This window comes from Anser anser (genome assembly GCF_964211835.1).
Source record: "Anser anser genome assembly, chromosome: 8".
NCBI lineage: Eukaryota > Metazoa > Chordata > Aves > Anseriformes > Anatidae > Anser > Anser anser.
The window spans coordinates 790,284-810,306 of NC_139728.1; the positions used below are offsets into that span (position 1 = coordinate 790,284).

The 20,023-nt window shown below is 37.2% G+C and overlaps 2 protein-coding genes across 12 annotated transcripts in view; one reads left to right on the plus strand and one right to left on the minus strand.

Moving 5' to 3' along the window:
• Positions 1-5,162: 5,162 nt before the first annotated feature.
• Positions 5,163-13,412, minus strand: TMED5 (transmembrane p24 trafficking protein 5). The gene is made up of 4 exons (XM_083847552.1): positions 13,086-13,412; positions 11,143-11,240; positions 10,283-10,466; positions 5,163-8,120 (listed from the first exon to the last, which is right to left on the minus strand). The coding sequence occupies exons 1-4, from the start codon at positions 13,254-13,256 to the stop codon at positions 7,902-7,904; spliced, it is 672 nt and encodes a 223-aa protein (XP_083703678.1). The 5' UTR covers positions 13,257-13,412; the 3' UTR covers positions 5,163-7,901.
• A 50-nt stretch (positions 13,413-13,462) lies between these two features.
• The window catches only part of CCDC18 (coiled-coil domain containing 18), a 29,912-nt gene continuing 23,351 nt past the window's right edge, over positions 13,463-20,023 (plus strand). For 10 of the 11 annotated variants that reach the window (XR_014587745.1, XR_014587746.1, XR_014587747.1 and 7 more), the window contains exons 1-8: positions 13,463-13,581; positions 14,073-14,215; positions 14,393-14,543; positions 14,784-14,951; positions 16,021-16,130; positions 17,036-17,164; positions 18,251-18,347; positions 19,136-19,257. Coding sequence is in view for 7 of the 11 variants with exons in the window: in XM_083847425.1 (XP_083703551.1) it covers positions 14,088-14,215; positions 14,393-14,543; positions 14,784-14,951; positions 16,021-16,130; positions 17,036-17,164; positions 18,251-18,347; positions 19,136-19,257 (905 nt within the window). In the remaining 4 variants the exon portion in view is untranslated. The other variant, XM_083847427.1, reaches the window with a different exon arrangement.

Genomic DNA, 20,023 nt, shown 5'->3' on the forward strand with positions numbered 1-20,023 from the left:
CTCTATCTCTGGCTTGCCTGTTACTGTCCTAGAGACACTTGCCCTGTGCATAGACACTAACTAGTGTTCGAGCTGTGCTTGAGAGATGCCCTGTGACAAATGTCATGTACTGGAAAATGCTGCAATGGTGCTGCTGAAGCTATGGCTAGAGTAGTACAAATGCCTTTCTCTCTTTGTGTGAATTTTGCTGTATGTGGTAATGGAGTGTCTTAACAAAAAATACAAATGTTGCTGTACATAATGATTTCATTTTAGTATGACTTGATCATTTTATGTATGCATGTGTGTAAATATATGTAATTCAGCTTTGTTGTGGTCACTGATTTAGAGCCGTTTCCTTATGTATCAGATTTGATATTTTTCCATTATATATTATTTGTATTACTGTAGTATTTAGGTAGGTGAACTCTATTTAGAGACCATTCAAAAAAATGTAGGCATCAGATAAATGAGCAAGACAGCAAAGAAATAATGGCACATTGCTGGTCAGAAATGTGAAATAAACATCATAGCAAACTACTTGTCAAATCATTGTTCACAACAAAAACTTGAAGAGGAATTTTCTTTCCTCTTTTCCTTGAAGAGGAATTTTCTATGCTTTTCTATGCATGACAGGCATTTTGAGTGAGATTACAAAGTAATTTTGAAAGATCTTTCATTGTGGTATATAAAAACGAATGTCAAAATTGTCATTTAATATGAAAGATGACAAATAATCCAAACGTGGTCTTGAAGGAGAAGAAAAGCAGTTTGTCTTGGGAGCAGGAGGAGAGATAAGTGAATAAATAGGAAAATGGTCAAGTATTTGAAACCTCCTACTAAAGTGATCTTTAGTGTTGTATTTTAAAAGGAAATTGGTGAATTCAGATGGCACATACTGAGACCGGAGATTGAGCAATAATAAGAACACAATGATAAGGATGAACTGGACAGGAGCATCGGTTCTGTGCAAGGAGGGAAGAGGCTGGATCTTGCAAATGCTATGCAGGTAACATTTTTCAGGCTTCAAACTGTCACTTTTCAGTTCAGTGTGGAACTGATGCCTAAACACCAGGAGTGTGGAGGTGTCAGGTCTGTTGAGATCCTATTTTAGTCAGAAAAAAAAATAAAAATTGAATTGTCAACCGTAAGTTCATTGGAAAGTTGATTTTTTTAAATAAATTGAATCATTTGTAGATGAGATATAAAGAAGAGAGAGTCTTTTGAAGTCCCTAAAGAAAGTTCAAAGGGGAATGACCATTTTCTGAAAAAGACAGTACTAGGGCAATTAGAAATGCAAAACATGAGTAGAAAAAGAAGCTGTGCACAGTGTGAGAATGATCTTGGAATTCAGTGCTTTTGCTATTCTTTCACTTCCATCCTTCAGCAGCTATGAAACGGGGTTTTGTACTGTGGTATTTTACTCAAACTCTTATGGTTTATCTCTGTTTTAGCAATGTCCAGTGCATTCTTCATACTCTGTTTTTAACTCTTGTTACTCATTTTTCATTTCTAGTATTCATTTCGGATCACTCCTGTCATACATTGAAAACCACCACCTTTTGTCTGTGATAGCGTAGTAGTTTGGTAACTCACAAATGCAGAACAGAAAAGAATATTAGATGCTAATGTTCCTCTCAGCTAGTTCATCTCTGCTACTTTTTGTCATGTTCCTTCATTGAGAGCCATATACCATCAGATCAAGTTGGCTTTTATTCATACGAAAGTATTTTGCCTTGAAGATTTTAGTCTCTCAAATACAGCTGTAGCTCATACAGTTTTTACATATCTTTGTCCTACTCTATTCACTGATATGAATTCACCAGTGAGGATTTTTCAATTGTTTTAACTTATTTCCAGCTTCTTTGTTCGACAATATTCTGTTCTTTCAATTTTTAGCCAATTTTGTGTTTGGCATTGATTGACTATTATGTGGATTTGGTTTCCTTGTCTTCTCTTGAAATACTTAATGTCCAGTGCAGTAGCATTAACTTGCAATCTGGAAATCTGCAGGATTACTCGAATAAGCTCATTTATATTTTATATATTTCTGCAAAACCTGCTTGACAGCAAGAAGCTAATTAATGTTTTTATCTTGCTGTAAATAGTCTGCTCTTTTGTAAACACCATTTTGAAGTACTTCATTTGTGCTCTGTCATGTCCTAATGAATACTCAAAACTGTTGCTATTATTGCATTCATTCACCACCCAACTTGGCAGTGATAGCTTTCTACATATACTTTTTCCTCATTCATGAACGTTACTGAGAATGTCATAAGCCGCCTGTTTTGTGTTCTCACCTGCTTGCTGTAGCTTGGTATTCATAATCTGACAAATTGGTTGCATGAAATTCTAGAGGTTATACACAATGGTTGGAAATTCAGGGAAAAGTAAGTAATGAATAAACTGTTGCAAATGTTTTCAGGTTTTAGGATGCCTGAATATATTTGTAGTGATAGCAGGAGGAAAAAAGGAGCCAGAAAAGGAGGGGGAAATAAAAGGTAGAACTAAGAACTGATCAAGTAACAGTTTCTGAGTTAGGGAAATGGATGCTTTTTCTACAAAAACACACTTGGAATTGTCCTTGCTGACGAACTGACTTAGGAAGGATAGCTGGCTTCTTGCAGAAAAGTGTACATGTATACATATGTGTACAAATATACACATCCTGGAAGGGCAATGAGAAACAACTTGAATTGTATTTAATTGAGAAATTATTATTTCTAAGAAAGTTTTTAAGTGGGCTGTGAAATCCTTATTAAAAAGACAGCCGTTGAAGGACTATATATATATATATGTATTAAAAAAAAAGCAGGTCCTTGCCTTCTCTCCTCCCATGCTTTTTCTTCTCTGCTTGTGATAATGAGCCCAGGTATTATATGTGCTCACATGCCCTGCAGTCACTGAGAGGTAAGTACGCCAATGGCACCTGAGCCTACTTCCTTCTTCCCGGTGTTGTGGTGTCATCTTGTGGAAGAGAAGTCTAAAATAATGCTTTCAGAGACAGCATAAATGAATAATGGATGAAGCATCCTCAGGGCTTGGAGGGTGTCAGGGTGTCTACTGTCTCTTCAGAAAATGTAATTAAGAGTCTTCTCATTAATTGGGACTAGGATTGATAGAACTGTGAGTGAACAGTCATGGGTATCTTTTACTTGGAGTTTCACCACTCCCTAGAATCCTCAAGCATAACAAAAATGACCTTGACTCAACATTAAGTATTTTCTAATGCTTTAACATTTAGTTTGAAATAAAGATACAGACTATAGATAATGCACTTTTATAGCTTTTCTCTTGGCAACTCTCTCTTCCTTACACACCTGTATTCCAATTTGGCAGGTAGCAGGTGGACAGTGAAGAACGGTATCTTGTTTCCAGAAATGGAAGAAAGGGACTTGTGAGCTGCTTGGGTTTCCAAGTCTTACTAGCTATCCTCAACTGTAGCAATTGATAGCATGAGAGAAGATGATGTAATTCAAATGCTTCTGATGAAGCTTCAGCAGTATAGGTATGTTTACTATTAACATTTACTATACATTTTCACCTGTGTTAAAATAGTTGCCTTAAGTAAATTGTTGGTTTTGAAAACAAAACCATTCCCTAAGGCAAGGCCTACAGCTTTTGATCTGCTGTGCAATAATTTATGAATGTGGTGCTTATTCACTTCTGTACTAACATTCCTCCTATATGAGCAGTGAGTTTTTGTGATAGAGTACTGTTGCGGAGGAAGCGAGTTAGACTTTTATATTTCCTTGACATGCCTTGGTCACTTTGCATTAGTAATACTAATACTTAAAACTGGCTTGCCTCCCTTTAAACGCCTTCTACCAGAAGGTTGCCGCAATTTTACTGCCTTGTGAATTCTCCAAACTTGGTTCATTATTTGAAGTAAATCATGCCACCGAGACTTAAGTACTTACAAATGTAAGGTTTTACTTTTAACTGGAAGTCTGATTTTAACCAAGACTATTTTTGTCATTTTTTTTTTCATTTATGACAGTAATCATTCTAATTATCACTGTTAATAAAAAGAAAACCGACAACAGCAAAAAACAACCACACACACAATTAAAATGACTTCTATCATAGTAATTAAATGAATGGTACATTCTTCATCTTTCTCAAATATGTTGTTGCACAAGATTTTCTTACCTATGGTAGTTGCTAATAGATGTTAATAGAAGCTGAAGCTCTTTGTGAATTCACAGTACTAATTCTAAGTACATGTGATTATTTTCAGTTTAGAGTGGCCTTGAGTAATGAACTAGTTTATTCTATTGTAAATTATAACAGTACATTTTGAATTCTATCTGTTAGGTCTTGGTGAAATTTTAAAATATACATAGCCTTAAATTTTAAGGAATTACTTCAGCAGATGGAGAAAAGCTTCTCTTGTGGAAGAAACAAATAATGCTAAGGCAGGCCTTCCACACCAGAGGGTGAATGGTATGTTGCTTATTTTGGAAGACAGAGAATGCCTTGTTAAATGCAGATTTCTAGCTGGGAATGTCACAATATTTCTGCATTCTTTCATAGCCAGGATGAGGGAAGAATAACAAAAGTTCAGTGGTTATTTCTTTTGGCATGAATTCATTGTCTACAATGCAATCAGGACCTGGACGAATAAATATAATACTGCAATTCAGTTACTGCAATAACTGAATGTTGCCTTGTACTTTGCAGAAGCACTGTACCAAGGAGTAACTCTAATTACTGTTAAACATTTTATTTACTACTGCTCTCAGTAGTATTACTGACCTCTACTATAGTTTTGCACAAGACAGTCCCTGCTGTTCTTCCCAGAATTGTTCCTAACCCCATTGCCTGCATGAAGGCTACTCAGTTCTGGGTTGGTGTAGTGAACTGCACGTGCAACAAGGGATATTTTTAAATTTGGACTCTGACATGCATTTGATAACTTCAAAACTAAGTATGTTTTTCTGTTGCAAAGATTAGAAGTTAGTGCCAAATTCTGATCTGACACTGATGTAAATCTTAATCTATTTGCATTGATAAAATTGATTTTGGATTAGAGTGAATAAGAACAGTATTTGACCAATGCACAAGGAAGAAATGTGAAAGCTGCATTACTTAAAAGCAAGGTTCTTCTTAGCTTAGCATGCTTGATCTTTTTGCAGAAAGCATCCTTCCTTCATTATAAAATGAAGAACACAGGTTTAAACTTCATTTATTGAAATAAACTTCATTTATTGAAAATCTCAGGGTATTGCGTAATTTTATTCAATGTTTTCAAGTCTTAAAACTTAATTCTGAATAAAAAGTCCATTAAGAAAAAAATTGTAGATTGACGTTGTCCTTTGTAAATTTTATACAATCAAAAGCAATCTAGTCTTCAAAATCCAAATGAGATTTTATTTAATGGCAAATTTAAATGCCAAATCCTTCACCTATGATAAGCATTCCAGCTGCCACTATCAAAGCACAGTGACAGTTTTTCCCTGTTTAGTTTTCTACAGTAAGCCTTGAATGGGGAGAAAATATAGCAAGAGCTCTTAATCACAAAACAATTTTTCAGATAACCTCTGACAATTGTTGCATTATTTTCCTTCTACCAGAGACTGTTGTGTCTCTGACTGTCTGTGAGAAACTGCTGCAGTTCAGTTTTGTCTTACCAGAGAAGTCTCCTTTCATGAGCAGCTTAAGCAAATACACTAGACAAAAAAGATGAGCGGTTGTTTTGCTAGTGAACGTATAACCTTTGTCAGAGAAGCACAGCAGAATTGTTGGCAAACCTAATTCCTTGAGGTGTCCTTGAAAAAGGTGGCAGAGTTTATCTCTTGGAAGTCTAAGCTGACAGCTTGAATCCAGTAGCTTTGGTGTAAGAGGTAGATGTCTTGGTCACAGCTTCAGAACTGTACCAGCATTTTGCAGATGTTTTGTAGCATCACATTTTGAGTGATGCAAGCAAAGAGAGATCTTCTAGAAAAAGGGACGGAGACCTAAGAATCTTGATTTGCTTGCCCTGAAGGGACCAGATCAAAAATTTGGAAGCTGATTCCAGTGAGCTTCAGCTTATGTCCGGATGTAGCTACACAGTATATTGATATTGGGAGATGTATGGGAGAAATAACATGAAAATATTATTTGCCATTCCAGCAGAAAGAATCAATGTTTCCTAGACTATGTTCTGATCACAGGAGTAAGCTTTCTCATTCAGGACATCATGGAAAAAAGACATGCAGAACCTGAAGATAAACAATCTTATCTCAGCCACAGATTTGCAGAAGGAAGAAGTTGCTCAGCATACTTTGCAGTCCTCTATAACAGGTTTTGTAAGGAATAATACTTCTGCTTATAAAAACTATTTAGAAATACTATGGCTAGGTCCCACTGTCCAAAGTTGAAGCACTGTTGCTATGTACTGTAGCCCTTGCTAGTAACTAAGACTGTATCGGTGTTTCGTTATTCATATAGTGACCCTGTCTTATTTCCATATTATAACTTTATTCACAGAAAGTCTCCAAGTTGCAATTTTGCTTTTCACACATATGCTGTCATTCAGACACTTCTGTGATGAAATAGTTTAACACATTCATACAGGAAATTACTGTGACTTGTCACATTGTAAAATAGACTAAGTTTGAATTATTAAAAAAATAACTCACACACCAGGGGTTTTAACCAAACGTTCTTCATAATCTTACTATGCTGCTAAAGCCATTTCATCTGGAAATTACACATTAGTGATTTGAGGATGGCTTTGCTTTAGTTGAGTCATATGGCACGTTCCTTTGATCCTAAAATCTGAAGCTCACTTAATTCATGCCTTTTCATATAAATAGCTAGGTATACAAATGCTGCTTATGTGATCTGAGTGTACTCACCCACCTAAAAGACTGGTTAGGGTGAGCAAAAGGGGAAAGTTTAGTTGAAGAGCTTTGGTTTTTGATGCCTGTAAGTCACTTAACTGCTGCATTAGTCATACCCATGTAGTAGACAAAAACTAATAAAAGAAATAGGTAAATAAAAGTGATTTCGAGACTACAAAAATAACTTTAAGGTAATGTTTTCACATACTAGGATACACCCCCCCCTTACAAAAGGGAAAGAATAACATGAGAAAGAACTTCTTGAGAAGCTACCTACTACATGAGGTTAATATTGCATAGCCTTCACAAACCATTCTTCTGTGTGTGTGCTTTGATCTGTATACCCTATAGTCAGTTGTTTCTTGAATCTTATGTAACAGCCAAAAAGAAAAATAGGGTTGTACAGCTATCAGAAACAAGATTTATGAACAGGAATGGCATCTATTTTCTCCAGTTCTGTTCAACATCACCCCAATTTCACAGACAGTGCTTTTTTTTCTTTTAAAGTGCTGATGTTAGTCACCTATATATTAAATAAAAAAATTCTTTCTGTTCTCACAATGTTAGCCCAGTGTTTCTCCATGACGCTGTACACTACAAGCTAAGGACTTCTTAAGACATGTAATTTTGAAAATAAATGACAGCAACACCAGACTAATCCTGTGGGTCCCAATCCCATAAATGCTTAGGCACATATGTAAATTCACTCACTGTTCACCAGCAAATAAACCCATTGCTAGAGTTACTATTTTAAGTTCTGTGAATTTGAAAAAAAAAACCAAACAGTATTAACATTACTTTGCATATGCAACAAGCATTCTGCTGCACTGCTTGCTCATAAGCTGGTCATTAATGATCGTTAACAAATGCTACAAGCATAAAGAATGTTTGTTAATAGTAGTTGCAAAAAATGGAAGAGCAGGGGGCAAGGCATTCTGTTCATGATAAAAAACAAAACCCCAAAACATAAGAATTGAAAACCTGATGTGTCTATTACAAGTTTAAAGGAATCTGAAAAATATTTTCTTTCCTGTAGCAGTTTTTGCCCTCCTTCCCCTGCCACCTGTTACACTGTTATAGCCATACTGAATATTAAGTTCTACTTTTTCTCTTATCTTCGAAGAGATTTTTCAGCATGTAAACTTGAACAGCTGATACCACCACCATTACTCCCAAGTTGACCATGGACCAGAAATTCACTCTGTCAAAGTTACTTTCTTGTATATTTCGGTCGCGAGCTTCAAATGCTCTGAGCAGGGTCTGAATCTGGACGCTTTTGCTTAATCTGGCTTTGACACTGTTGATGGATTCCTAGTAAGTAACAAAAGAATATATTTAGAAGAAAAAACAACACTTAATAGCTTGCAACAAATACTGAAACTGTATTACTACTTTTAATTTCTTGCCAAGTAGACAGTTAACTTCAGTTTAAAATGTGTACCTGTTCGCAGGTTTTTCATGAATTTATCTAGCCTGTCATATGTCACTAAAAAGGCTTAATTAAAGTAGCATTAAGGTTATACAGCAATATCATAGAATCATCATAGAACAGTGATTGTCTTTCCTTTTCACAGGAGGATAGGGATGTGGGAGGGAAATCAAACCTAAAATCATTTTTTAATATTCAGTTGTATCTTAGGGAAATGTGATTCCAGGTACTCAGAAAAGTAAAAAGCAGTTACCTCTAACGGATTAGTCTTAAAACAAGTGACGTACTAGAAGACAAATGTAGGTTTTTCTGCTGGATAATCAAGTTAAGGTACTTTTTAATGCAACCTACTATCAAGATTATAGCTGTAGGAGAAGAAAAAAAAGTATAGTAATGTTATATTCCCATATTCTGTTTTATGCTTTCACAGTAGTGGCCATATGCTTTCACAGTAGCACTCAGTATTTATTAAAGTCCTCATTGAACTTGCAAATAACGCCATAACTTGACTAAGGGAACAATGACATCAAACACTAATATTAACATTACAAAAATTATAAGATCTGTAAAGCCCTCAAATAAAGACAAGCCCTGCCTTTTTTCCTTTTGGAAGAGATATTTGTATCTACATAAGTAACTCAAATTCACCTATTTTTTTGTGATTATTGCAAGAGGGATTTTCTTCACAATTTCCCCTATAGTAATTATTTTCTGTAATTGGCTTGACTACTGGTTTAAAGAAGATCTGGCTGGCTTCTCAGATTCAGTGTTTGACTGACCCTAGTTAAAAATATACCATACACATGTAAAAGATCTGTCATCTTTAACATTTTGTTCAAATGTTTAAAAATCTGCATTTTGCTTGTTGCAAGGAATAGAGTACCTTTTTTTTTTTTTTTTTTTTAACAAGAGTCTTCAGTCTTTGTGGATGCTATTTTTTGTCTTAAGTAGATACATAGATCTGATGTAAATAGTTAACAGCAAACAAATTTTTTCTGCATCGTAACAATTCTGCATCGTAACAAACACTAGCAGTGTTCCAGGAGCACCAAACAATGTTCTGCTTCTAGAGAAATCTAAAAGTAATCATTTAGTGATGAAAAGAAATAAAAGCTTTGAGTGGGCAGCTGTTTTCACCCTAGAGCAAACAGGACCAGCGTACAGCTTAAGCAAGCGTTACCGTTCATAGTAACTGAAAATCCTAACGGTGGCTGTTGTGACTGTAGACTGGATCCAGATTGACTTAAGCATGCTTTAAATAAGAAAAAAATAGAAGCAAAGCAGCTATGACAGCAGGTCTCACATTTTCTTGGGGTCTCTGTGAAGTGTTGCCTGCAGTTGCTTGGGGCCTCGGGACATAATGTGCAGTATCTCTGCCACACCAGTAACATATAGCATCTACTTCTCTCCATGTACTTCAGCAGTAGCACCATGCTCAGCAGCCCTAACGATGGTTCACTATTGCTCTTCCAGATGTCATCAGAACACCAGCAGGGGTGAACCTGCAGCACAGTATAGGTTACTTCCTGGTCTGTTTATTAGGTGGGAAGTTGGAAATAAAATTGGGAAGACAAAATATAAAAACAAGAAGAGAAGAATTAACCCATGTGCTGGCTGAGCCACTTCTACAGAGATGGGAACAAGAGGCTTAAGCAGTATTTCTCAAACATATGATAAAAATCTAAGCAGATTCTAACTACATCATTGGGATTAAGTAATATTTTAATGGTATAAACATTCATTTAATTGCTACAAGGGAAAAGTGTCCCATTTTAGCAATAGGAAGAAAGGAAGCTGAATGGGAAAAGGAATTACTTTGATGGCTACACAGTTTCTTCTTGCTGATTAAGGGTCTATTCCAAAAATATTCTCAAGTTTCTGTGGGGAAGCATGAGATTGATGGTGCTAGGCTTCATGTATCAGTAGAAAAAAAATATGGGACTGGAAGAGTTTCCAGGATGACATGACAGACCAAGACTGAATGGCAGTAAATCTTTTTTCCAAGTAGTCTTACATTCAGAAGTATTAAGTATCAAATACTAACCAGAATGTCTTCCAGTTTCATATCTAGAAGATCTGTGCCTGTAACATACTTCTTCCAGTCCTCTTGATCTTGACCTTCTTCTCCCATATTATCCAGGATCAGTTCAAAGAAAATCACCTTTTCAGAAATGGTACTGAATGTGTTGTCAAAGCAGAACATATAATCCCCATCTTCTGTTTCCACCCTGTGTATATAAGCATGTCATTAAATTAGCTACACCTTCCGCGATGGTTCTCAAAGAGCAAGTTCTGTAAGTGAGCTTTTTCTCTTTAAGAAAGACAAACATACACTTAGGAAAAACTGAATAAGTTTTTTATATAAAATTAAGAATACATTACAGATTGGTTAGTCATAGCAAAACCACTCCACTGACTAAAGGCTTAAAATCACGAAGATAACAACTTAATTTAATTTTATTTGAATTTTGAATCACTGTTAACAATAAAGAAGAAGCTATATTATGAGTGGAATTCTTATACTCCACAGTAAAATACCAGTGATTAATACATATCTTGATAAAAGGACTGGAAAAAGAGGGTACTTTTGAGTTATACTGTTTATATGCCTAAAAAGATCTTTTACTATTATATGTGGAGACTTTTTTCAACTCCACACTAATTATTTTTGTTCACTGACCATTAACTGTTACCGTTAAAATAAAAGTATACTTAACTTCATGGCAAGATCCATATAAAAAGAGATGTTTATAAACATATAACTGGTATTCTCAAACTGTCCTAATAAAAAGTCTTCTATAATACAAAAAAATAATAAAAAAGTACTCAGCCTTCATTTTAGATGTATTTGCTAAAGAAATCAGAAAAATGCTTTATGTAACACTTGAAAGATTTTAAACTTACGTATGAACTCCATCTGATTTTCTTTCATCAAAAACTAAAGTTTCACCTTTTGGGGAGAGTAGATGAAAATCAACATCTAATCCTGCTCCATCTAGAACCTGTGAAACAAACAAACAAAAATCCTCCAACCAGTGCAATTCGTGGTTACATTGATGAAGGTAATGCTTTTAGGTAGGGGAACAGAGAAAGATCTGAAATCTGAACCTGTCTGTATGAGTTCATACCAAGTTAATTTGAAACAAATTAGAAACTGGTTCAACCCAAGAGCATTTTAACCATTTCAAATCTTAAACTAAATATGATCTAATTATGCAAGACTGGGCTTATATTGAACATTTCCATAATGTTTTTAAAAACGCATACAATTTCATCAAGGAACAGGGTTAGGCAGCCTTGCAGTACCAGCAGACAGCTAAACCTGGCATTTCTATGACGCATCATTGATGAACAAATACCAGTATTCGTCCTGTGGTTGCAAAGAAATTTCACAACAAAGGTTACATGTATACCCGTATATATTTGTGTAAGAACATAATCTATGCAGCATCATCCCTAAGATCTCCTTGTTGGGTGAACTGACAGCATAGAAGACAGGACTGGACTTGTTACACCAATTAAAGATGTGCCACAGAACTTCTCACCTTTTAATGCAGATTTAAGGTCTAACCTCTCCCAGGGCATTCTCATTTCCCCAAAGCAGAAGGGATGGAAGACATTTTGTTTCTAGACTCATAGTAAATGTATACAGTATTACAAAGCTGTGCTGCTTTAACTATGACACGGCTACAGTTGGGTCACCACATCTGTTGTGTTGGAGACTTCTCTGTAGGGAGGTAGTGACTGCGTGGGGGGCTGCGGGTGCAGAGTGGCATCATTTTTATGACATTACTTAGCTCCATGTTTGCTTTCCAGTGAGCTATTTGAGCACAGCAGTCCTGCTGAAATTGAGGGCAAAGTTTACACCAACTGGAAGCAATGCTGGAGACTTACCAAAAAAAGAAAAGGCTGGGAAAATGAATCACTAACATTTGATAGAAAGAAAACCATACATAGTGATACACCTTTAGGGCTATAATACAACCTAAACATACAGGAAGAAAGCTTCCTATCAGCATAGCATTTACTGCATTATGTCACCGGAGGACAACCTGCCTCTCCACCTTAAACACCCTAGGCTTTGGCCATTAGAAATTCAGGATAGTATTTCAAGTAACATGAAGTGCGTTTTCCATGTTCAAGTAGAAAGATGAATCACTACTTTTAATAGTAGCACAAGAAATTTATGCTTGAGGAGAAATAAGTCTCCTGTTAAACACATTTGTTTTCTCTTTAAGAAAAAATAAAGGTCTGCTATGATTATTTTGCACTGACGTTTTAAAGTAGGATTTTATTTTAAGCTTCAGTTTTGGTTAGAGAAGACTGCATGAAAAAAGCTTGAACACCTCAGTCTTTGATTCTGTTTCAGTTCTGCATGGAACAAAAATAATTAGAAAACAAGTGGGATTATCAGCTTTGTATTTTAATTGGGAAAGAGGAAAACAAGGAGCAGGGGGCAGATCCTGCCCCATTCTGAAAGCAGCACGTAGAGTAGCAGGAAGGGCAGCAGGGCCTCTCTGGGAGCCCAGTTAAATAAGGCTGCTTTTGGAAAACTTTCCTCACGGAGACAAAAGGTGTTTAGTACAAGCAGCGACAGGCAGGGAGGCGTTATGCGCACCCGCAGCAGCTCTGCTCACGGTGTCGGGCTGCCACTACACAAGGGCACAGAAGCCCAATTTCTACTTTTTTCCCCTCTGTTTTAGAGGGCGGCAACTTGGAGACCTGGTACAGCACAAGAACCTGTTACATCCCCAAAGAGAAGGGAGAGCAGCGGCCTCCCCCCGGCAGCGCCGTTGTCCCAGCAGCACGGCGACGCCGGCACCCCGCGCCGCCCCGCCGCCCCCGACCTGGTACTCGAGCTCCAGCGAGGCCTCCTTGCGCATGGGCTGGTAGAAGCACTCCCTGCGGCCGGCGGGGAGCGTGAAGGTGAAGTCGCTGTCCAGGGACGGGCTGAACTCGGCGGCGCCCAGCACGGCGCAGCCCGCCGCCAGCACCAGCAGCACCGCCCGCGGCGCCATGGCGGCCGCCGGGACCCCCGCCCACCCACAATGCACCGCGCCGCCGGGCGCTGCGCTGCCCGCTCTCGGGCAGCGGCGCTGACGCAGGCGCCGTGGGAGCTCCCGGCGGGGAGAGGCGGAGGCAGAGGAGCGCTTCGCGTGCGCCCTGTGGGGGAGGCGGGAGGGGGGAAGAGGGAGGCGGGAGGCGGGAGGCGGGAGGCGGGAGGCGGGAGGCGGGGCCGGTGCTAACGGACCGCGCGGCTCGAAGCGGATCGGAGCGGCTGAGGGGAGCTCGCAGACGGACGGACAGACACACGTCTTCTGGGGGGTCTCCTGCCGCCCGCGGGTACGTTTTCCTTACTTCAGGAGCTGTGTGCAGCTCTTTATAGAAGAGATCAGAATTAATTTTCAAAAATCGTCGCGACAGGCGGCGAGCTGCAGTGGGCGGGGGGCACGGGCGTCTCCCAGCCGTTCGTCAGCGGCGGCGGGGCTGTGCCCGGGCTCCTTCTGTCACGCCTGTCTGTCACCGTGCTGCCCGCAGCAGCTCGTCCACAGGTTTCCTCAGTAGAAATTCACGAAGCTGCTCCTACTTCATGAGTAGGTACAGGACATTTTTTCTTTAATAGGGCCATAAGTTAAACATTGCGTTTGTACAGAGTGTTGTTTATCTAGTGCTAGTGAATGTAAGAAGAGGTGGTGTGTGAAATGTGTGTTTACATTTGGAAATATTTTTTTTCTTTTCTCTTTTAAGTTTTAAATTTTTAAATTATCTTTAAAACTATAAAATATATTTGCAAGTAGTATTCACATACATTTAATGGTGTTTTAACATCTTAGCCAAGTGTGGTACCAATGGAGTGTACTGTGTGGACTCGTTCTGAAAGTGCTGATGAAGAACTGGTTGCAAATGTACAGTCGTTACGAGATCAGCTGAGGAGAACTGAAAAAAGTCTACAAAGTCTAGGGGAAGAGCTTTCCAGGTATGAATGTGTTTGGGAATTAAGAGTGGCCTGTCACTTGTAGCGTAAATCTGTTTTACTGAGTGTAGCAGATTACTGCAAGTAGTTACTTTAGTGTTTTGCTCTTGAGTACTCTTTATGAGCAACTTGAAAATAATAAAGTGGGGTAACAACTTCTTACTCTCCCCCCGGCACTAGTACAAGTGAATATTCTGACAACTGCTTTGATGAAACTGCAGACCTCACCCTGGAGGACCTTGTTCAGCCTAACTGCAACTATCAGTGCTCTTCCAACTGCAAGAAGATTGCTGGTAGAACATCTCGCCAGGATTTTCAAAGAAAATCTGAAGTAAATATTGCACTTGATAAGTTTTTTTTACTGCTTTTGTTTGTTTTATGTTCTATGTTTATGAAATTTTCTTGCTCTTAGAACTTCCATACACTTTATCCTTGGGTAGCTGTATCACAGAGCACTCTTTAAACGTAATATGATATACATATATTTGTTCTGCAGAGATTCCAATGGTGTATATATTGCTGACATATGCACATGTATGTAGAGATAAAAATACATTTTTTTTATGTCTAGTCTGAATTGACACCTATAACTTATGATAAATCTGTGGAAGAAAATGAACGTCTTAGGGAGAAGATGAATGATCTTCATGAGCAAAATGCATCTGTGGCTTCTCAGAACCACTACCTAAAGAATAGAACTGAAGCAATGAACTTGGAATTGATGCAGTTAAAAACAAGAGTACGTATCTTTAAATGTATTTGCTTTCAAAAACAAACAAACAAAAACACTAGGGACCATGACTTCTGATGTGTTTTTTTTTGTTGTTGTTTTGTTTATTGTATTCAACTTTAATATTTAAAGTTTGTTTAAATATTCTATACGTTTTTTTAATAGTCACAGTACTGTTTAGTACAGTTCAGCAATAATTTTGGAACAGAATAGTTTGGAATCTATTTCTCCATGAACAGAATATCTATTAATTTTCTCTATTCATGTTCCAAAATTTAATCTTAAAACCAATAAGTCATAGAATACAAGTAAGTTGGAATGATAAATTGTTATACAAGGAGATAAATCAAGGGGGGGAAAAGCCTTTCCTGCTCTTCACTTTGTAAATCTTAGTTTGCTAATAAAGAGATAGAAGAATAAGTTATATAAGAGAATAGTTCAATGATGTATTTAGTACTGTATGTTTGTGTGACTGTATTTTTCTGAGCTATATTAATGTGAGTAATAACGCATAGTAGTCATTTGTCTAGGAAATGAAAAATAACATCTTGGGTTTGAATCGTATTGCTATTTTGAAAAAGAGAAGATGAATTAGAAGGAATTATTGTAGTTAATCATTACTGATTTAATATACGCTTTGTATATATACTTTTTAGGGCAATTGTTATTCTTCGTTTATATGTAACACTGATAAAATATAGCTATGCTTAATTCTTTTTGTTTGACAATTGCTATTTCCAAGGCAGTGCAAATAAGTAGATAAGCAAAATATTTGTCTGTCTGGTCTGGAAAGAACAAGTAGAGGAACATAAACCTTTGGGGAAAAAGACAGAGACAAGATCAACGTGTAAAGAAATCACTCTCTGCTAGACAGCATATCAAGCTGGAATGGTGCTAGGGAACTGGAAGGATATTAAAAGAGCAGAAAGTTGGAGGTCAGTTTGTGTTATATGAACAAGCATCTTCTACCACAAAGTGAAGAGCACTGTGTCATTCAGTAGGCAGATAGTTTGCAAGCGTCTCATCTAAAGGTATATACGCAAGCACTAATGAAGCCTTAAATATGTTTGTATTTCAGATTTTTTATCTTGAATCAACTTTAGGTACACGTTTAGTCAGCATTCCTAAGTTAGAAGAACGGATTGTAAATCTGGAAGCAGAAGTTTCAGCTCAAGATAAAATTCTAAGGTAATGCACTTCGTAATGCTATTGTGGTCTGCTTTCTAGTTGCATCTGTTTATTTAGGATTACATAATTACTGTTTCATTGTGGGTCATGTAATGTAGGGCTTGAAGCTTTCATTTTTAGAGCAATGTATCTAAGGAGGGAGGTGTTCTATTTTGTGCATACATCCTATATGGAGAATGCACATCAAGAAAGGGAAAAACATAGTAAAGGGAAAAGAAACCAGTTTACAATCTACACTGAACATGAATGCACTTATAACTGAATAGAGTGATTGTATGATACATGACTGTACAACTTGTATAATAAACAAGCATCCATATTTTCAAATGTGACTGTGTACCATGTAGCACAAAGGATTCTTTCTTTATGACTATATTAATCCACACAAATGACCAAATAAAGCTAATGTAATCAATGTCTAGAGGATGTCAGGAAGACACACCTGGTTGTCAGTTTATCTTAAAACCTCATGCTATATAATATTCATATAATGCCTCAAAAGTCCATTTTCACAAAAACTTTTTCACAAAACGAGTAAAAATAGTTACCTTACCTTAGTGTTGTTTACCATGTGTATGTGCTGGCCAGTCACGTATTTCTAGAAAAATAGCGATTTCTGTGTTCAGATGACATAACCCCAGTCATCTAGGTCGTTGGCAGCCGTGACACCTGATGCCTACTGATGTGTTTGAACATCACTCCAGACATAATGCTGGGGAGTTTTATGGTCCATCTGGAAGCTGTGGGTTGTTCCAAACCTAGTTTTGAGAGTTGCAGTATGTTTGACTAGCTCTTGTCAAACAGCGTGTGCAGAAAAGTTTCCACTCCTTGCCTTCCTCATTTTTTTTAAAAGGTTTCTTTATGAAAAACTCCTGGTTTTAAATCACTCTTTGTTTGTTTGCCAGAGATGCAGAAGATAAACTAGAGCAAAGCCAGAAAACAATAATGGAAAGAGAAAGCATGTTGCACAGATACAAAAAGGACTATAAAAATCTGAAAATGGAGTTAATTGAACAAAGCAAGCAAGGAAAAAGGTGACTAAGTGATTTTAATAAACTAAATATAAAATAGTAATGCTTAAGTGTTTATTCCTTTTGGCAGATGTTTAATTTATGGAATCAAATTATTTCTATGCTTTAGCAATATTACTTTAAAAAAGAAAAGGGGAAATTGGCCTTTCTTTAAAGGCTGTTTTAAGTAAGCTTTTTTTGTCTTGAAGCTTGCTGGTAGTTGCAGGCTGATCCGTTACACTAAAATGTAATTTAGCTGTTTATCCAGTTTATCATATGTTTTTTTCTCTTCACAATAGATGTTCTTTAGTGTTGAAATTTGTCCAGAATGTATTTTTCTTGAATTATTTTTGTTTCTGTCTTGCAAGAATCTACATCATATGCTTTTTATGTTTCAAGTATATGATGTTGTGATGAATGGAACTAGTTAACAGTACTCAGTGCTGTGTTTTGGGGGTAGGTGTGGGGAAAGCAATAGAAATGCAACTTAGATCTGAGAGAATCATAAAATGGTTTGGGTTGGAAGGGACCTTAAAGATCACCCAGTTCCAACCCCCCTGCTATGGGCATGGACACCTTTCACTAGACCAGGCTGTTTTTTATGTTATCTTTAATTTTATTTATATGTATGGTACAATTGAAAAGGGCACTATGAAAGCAGGAAAAATAGTGAAACAGTTGGCAGTGGGGGGTGCTTCTTTGAATGCTTGTTTACCTGATACCACCCAAGTCTGTTTCCTTCACTTATTGATGTCATCTCTCTAGTATCCCCAGAATAATTTATCCTTTGATCAGTTCCTATCAGACCTGGCAAGGGGACAGGAGGATTATTTAAATAGCAAGTGTTTTTTGAACAGCATCAAAAATGTTTATTTTTAGGTTCATAGTATTATTGGAATTTTATTTACCATGCAAAAATCACATTTAAAATGTATTCATGCCTTGTGACACTTTTTATCTAGGGGCTTGGGAATCTTGAAGGAGAAAGGAAATTACCTGAAGTTGTTAATTTGGTTGTTTCTTCTGTTTCCTATAACTGGAGGAAGGAGTTAACTAATCATTGAAATTCTCTCTTTTTTTTTTTTTTTTAATTTGTATGTTGCTTTGCAGAACAGAACAGCAAAGAAATGAAGCTTTGTTGAATGCTGAGGAGCTGACAAGAGTTTTCAAAAAGTATAACGAGAAAATAATTGAAAAATTAGAAAAAGTGGGTTTCTTTTCTTTACTTTTTTTTGCTACTCTTAGTATTTTCCTTCTTTTAGTATGCTGGGCAGCAAACAGCTATGGGTTCACTGGTGGATCAGTTGTTTCTGTTGTTGGTGAGCAAGTCTTAAGAGAGGTGGGATGGGATAAGCAACTGTCGGTGGTGATAACGCCAGTTTATCCAGTTTTAAACTTTGTACAGTGTGGTTCTTATTCATCCCTGAAGTCCCTGAGGTATCCTAACAATGCTGCTATTTCTTGTCTCTTGCCTGCAGCTGGGAATCTTGTATTTTTAAAGGTTTACAATCCTTTTTAAAGAATTGTTTTGACTCCATCTTTATAATCTGTCCAATGAAATGCATGCTAGAGAACAGCTGAGATAAAAAAATTCATATCCCACAGTTCTAATGGTCAAAATGTTTCCTGAATTTCAGAAGGAGAAATTATACAGGCTTCAGACTGTTGTCTCGTATGGAGAATTTTGATTTGATTTGATTTCTTTCCTTTTGGAAGGAAATTGCCAACCTCAAATGTGCCCTAAAATATTAAAACAAAATGACATTACATTTTCCCAAATGATGGGGTGGGGGGAGGTGAGGGAATGTTTTCTGCTATTCTCGTTCTACTCACAACAGAATTATCTATATGCTTAACAAGGGGGGTGCATGGAGAGAACGAACAGCATAGTGTTTATAGTATTTTTCTTAAAATACAATAGCAAAAAAAACACCCCACCTCTCGACCTTCAAAACTAGACTATTGCTACACAGTAATTAAAACTTACTTTTTAAGGTTCAAGCAGAAAAAGAAGCCTTGGAAAAATATTTAATGAATTGTGAAAAAGAAAAAGAGAAGTTGAATGAAAATTGTATCAGCTACAGGAAGGATCTCGACATCCTAGAAGAGCAATTAAGGTAACACAGGCTTTTAAAAAATTCTGTACAGTTATTTTACTGTTACAGTTATTTGGGAAGAAATTTCATGTTCAACTGTCACCGGTAAACTGCTTCTCAATTTGTACAGTTCAAACCAGATCAGGACCAGCATCCGTGAGTACTTAAGGTTTCTCTGTTGTATTGTTGATATTGATCCTAATACTAGACACATTAAAAAAAAATATTAGCATACACCTACAGATTTTTAAATGCTCTTCTGTAACAAATCCCACACGCTGCCACACATTCACAGTTACAAACAACACTTCTACAGCTTTCTGGGAGCATGGGTTGCCCTGCTCGCCCACAGTTTCTGTGGGAGGTGTGGGTGTTCTGTTTTTTTTTTTTTGTAGTATACCTGTTCTGCTGCCTACAGTCTGCTAATATACATGCTGGTGAAAAAGCACCCTAAGAGTTCACCTGCGCTGTGAGGTGTGAGTGCCTACTTGTTGCACACCATCTTGTCAGTCCCTAGCTAGAATGAAGGCTTTTCTCAGCATCCAATGGGGAGATTGCACTCAGGTCTGAAGGGAGGCTTTAATGCTGGCTGCAGCTTCTGTTGGTGTCCAGCCAGGTTTGACTGCTGTTTTTTTCCCACTCCAAGCTCCTTTCCCACTGTTACGAACTTTTGTGCTTCCTATACGTTTCTTTTCAAGCTGAATCCATCTTTGTTTCCAAATCTTTTGGTAATTCTCTAATTAGTTTAAATATAGTAAGTTGTTTTACTCTTTTTAGCATTATTAGG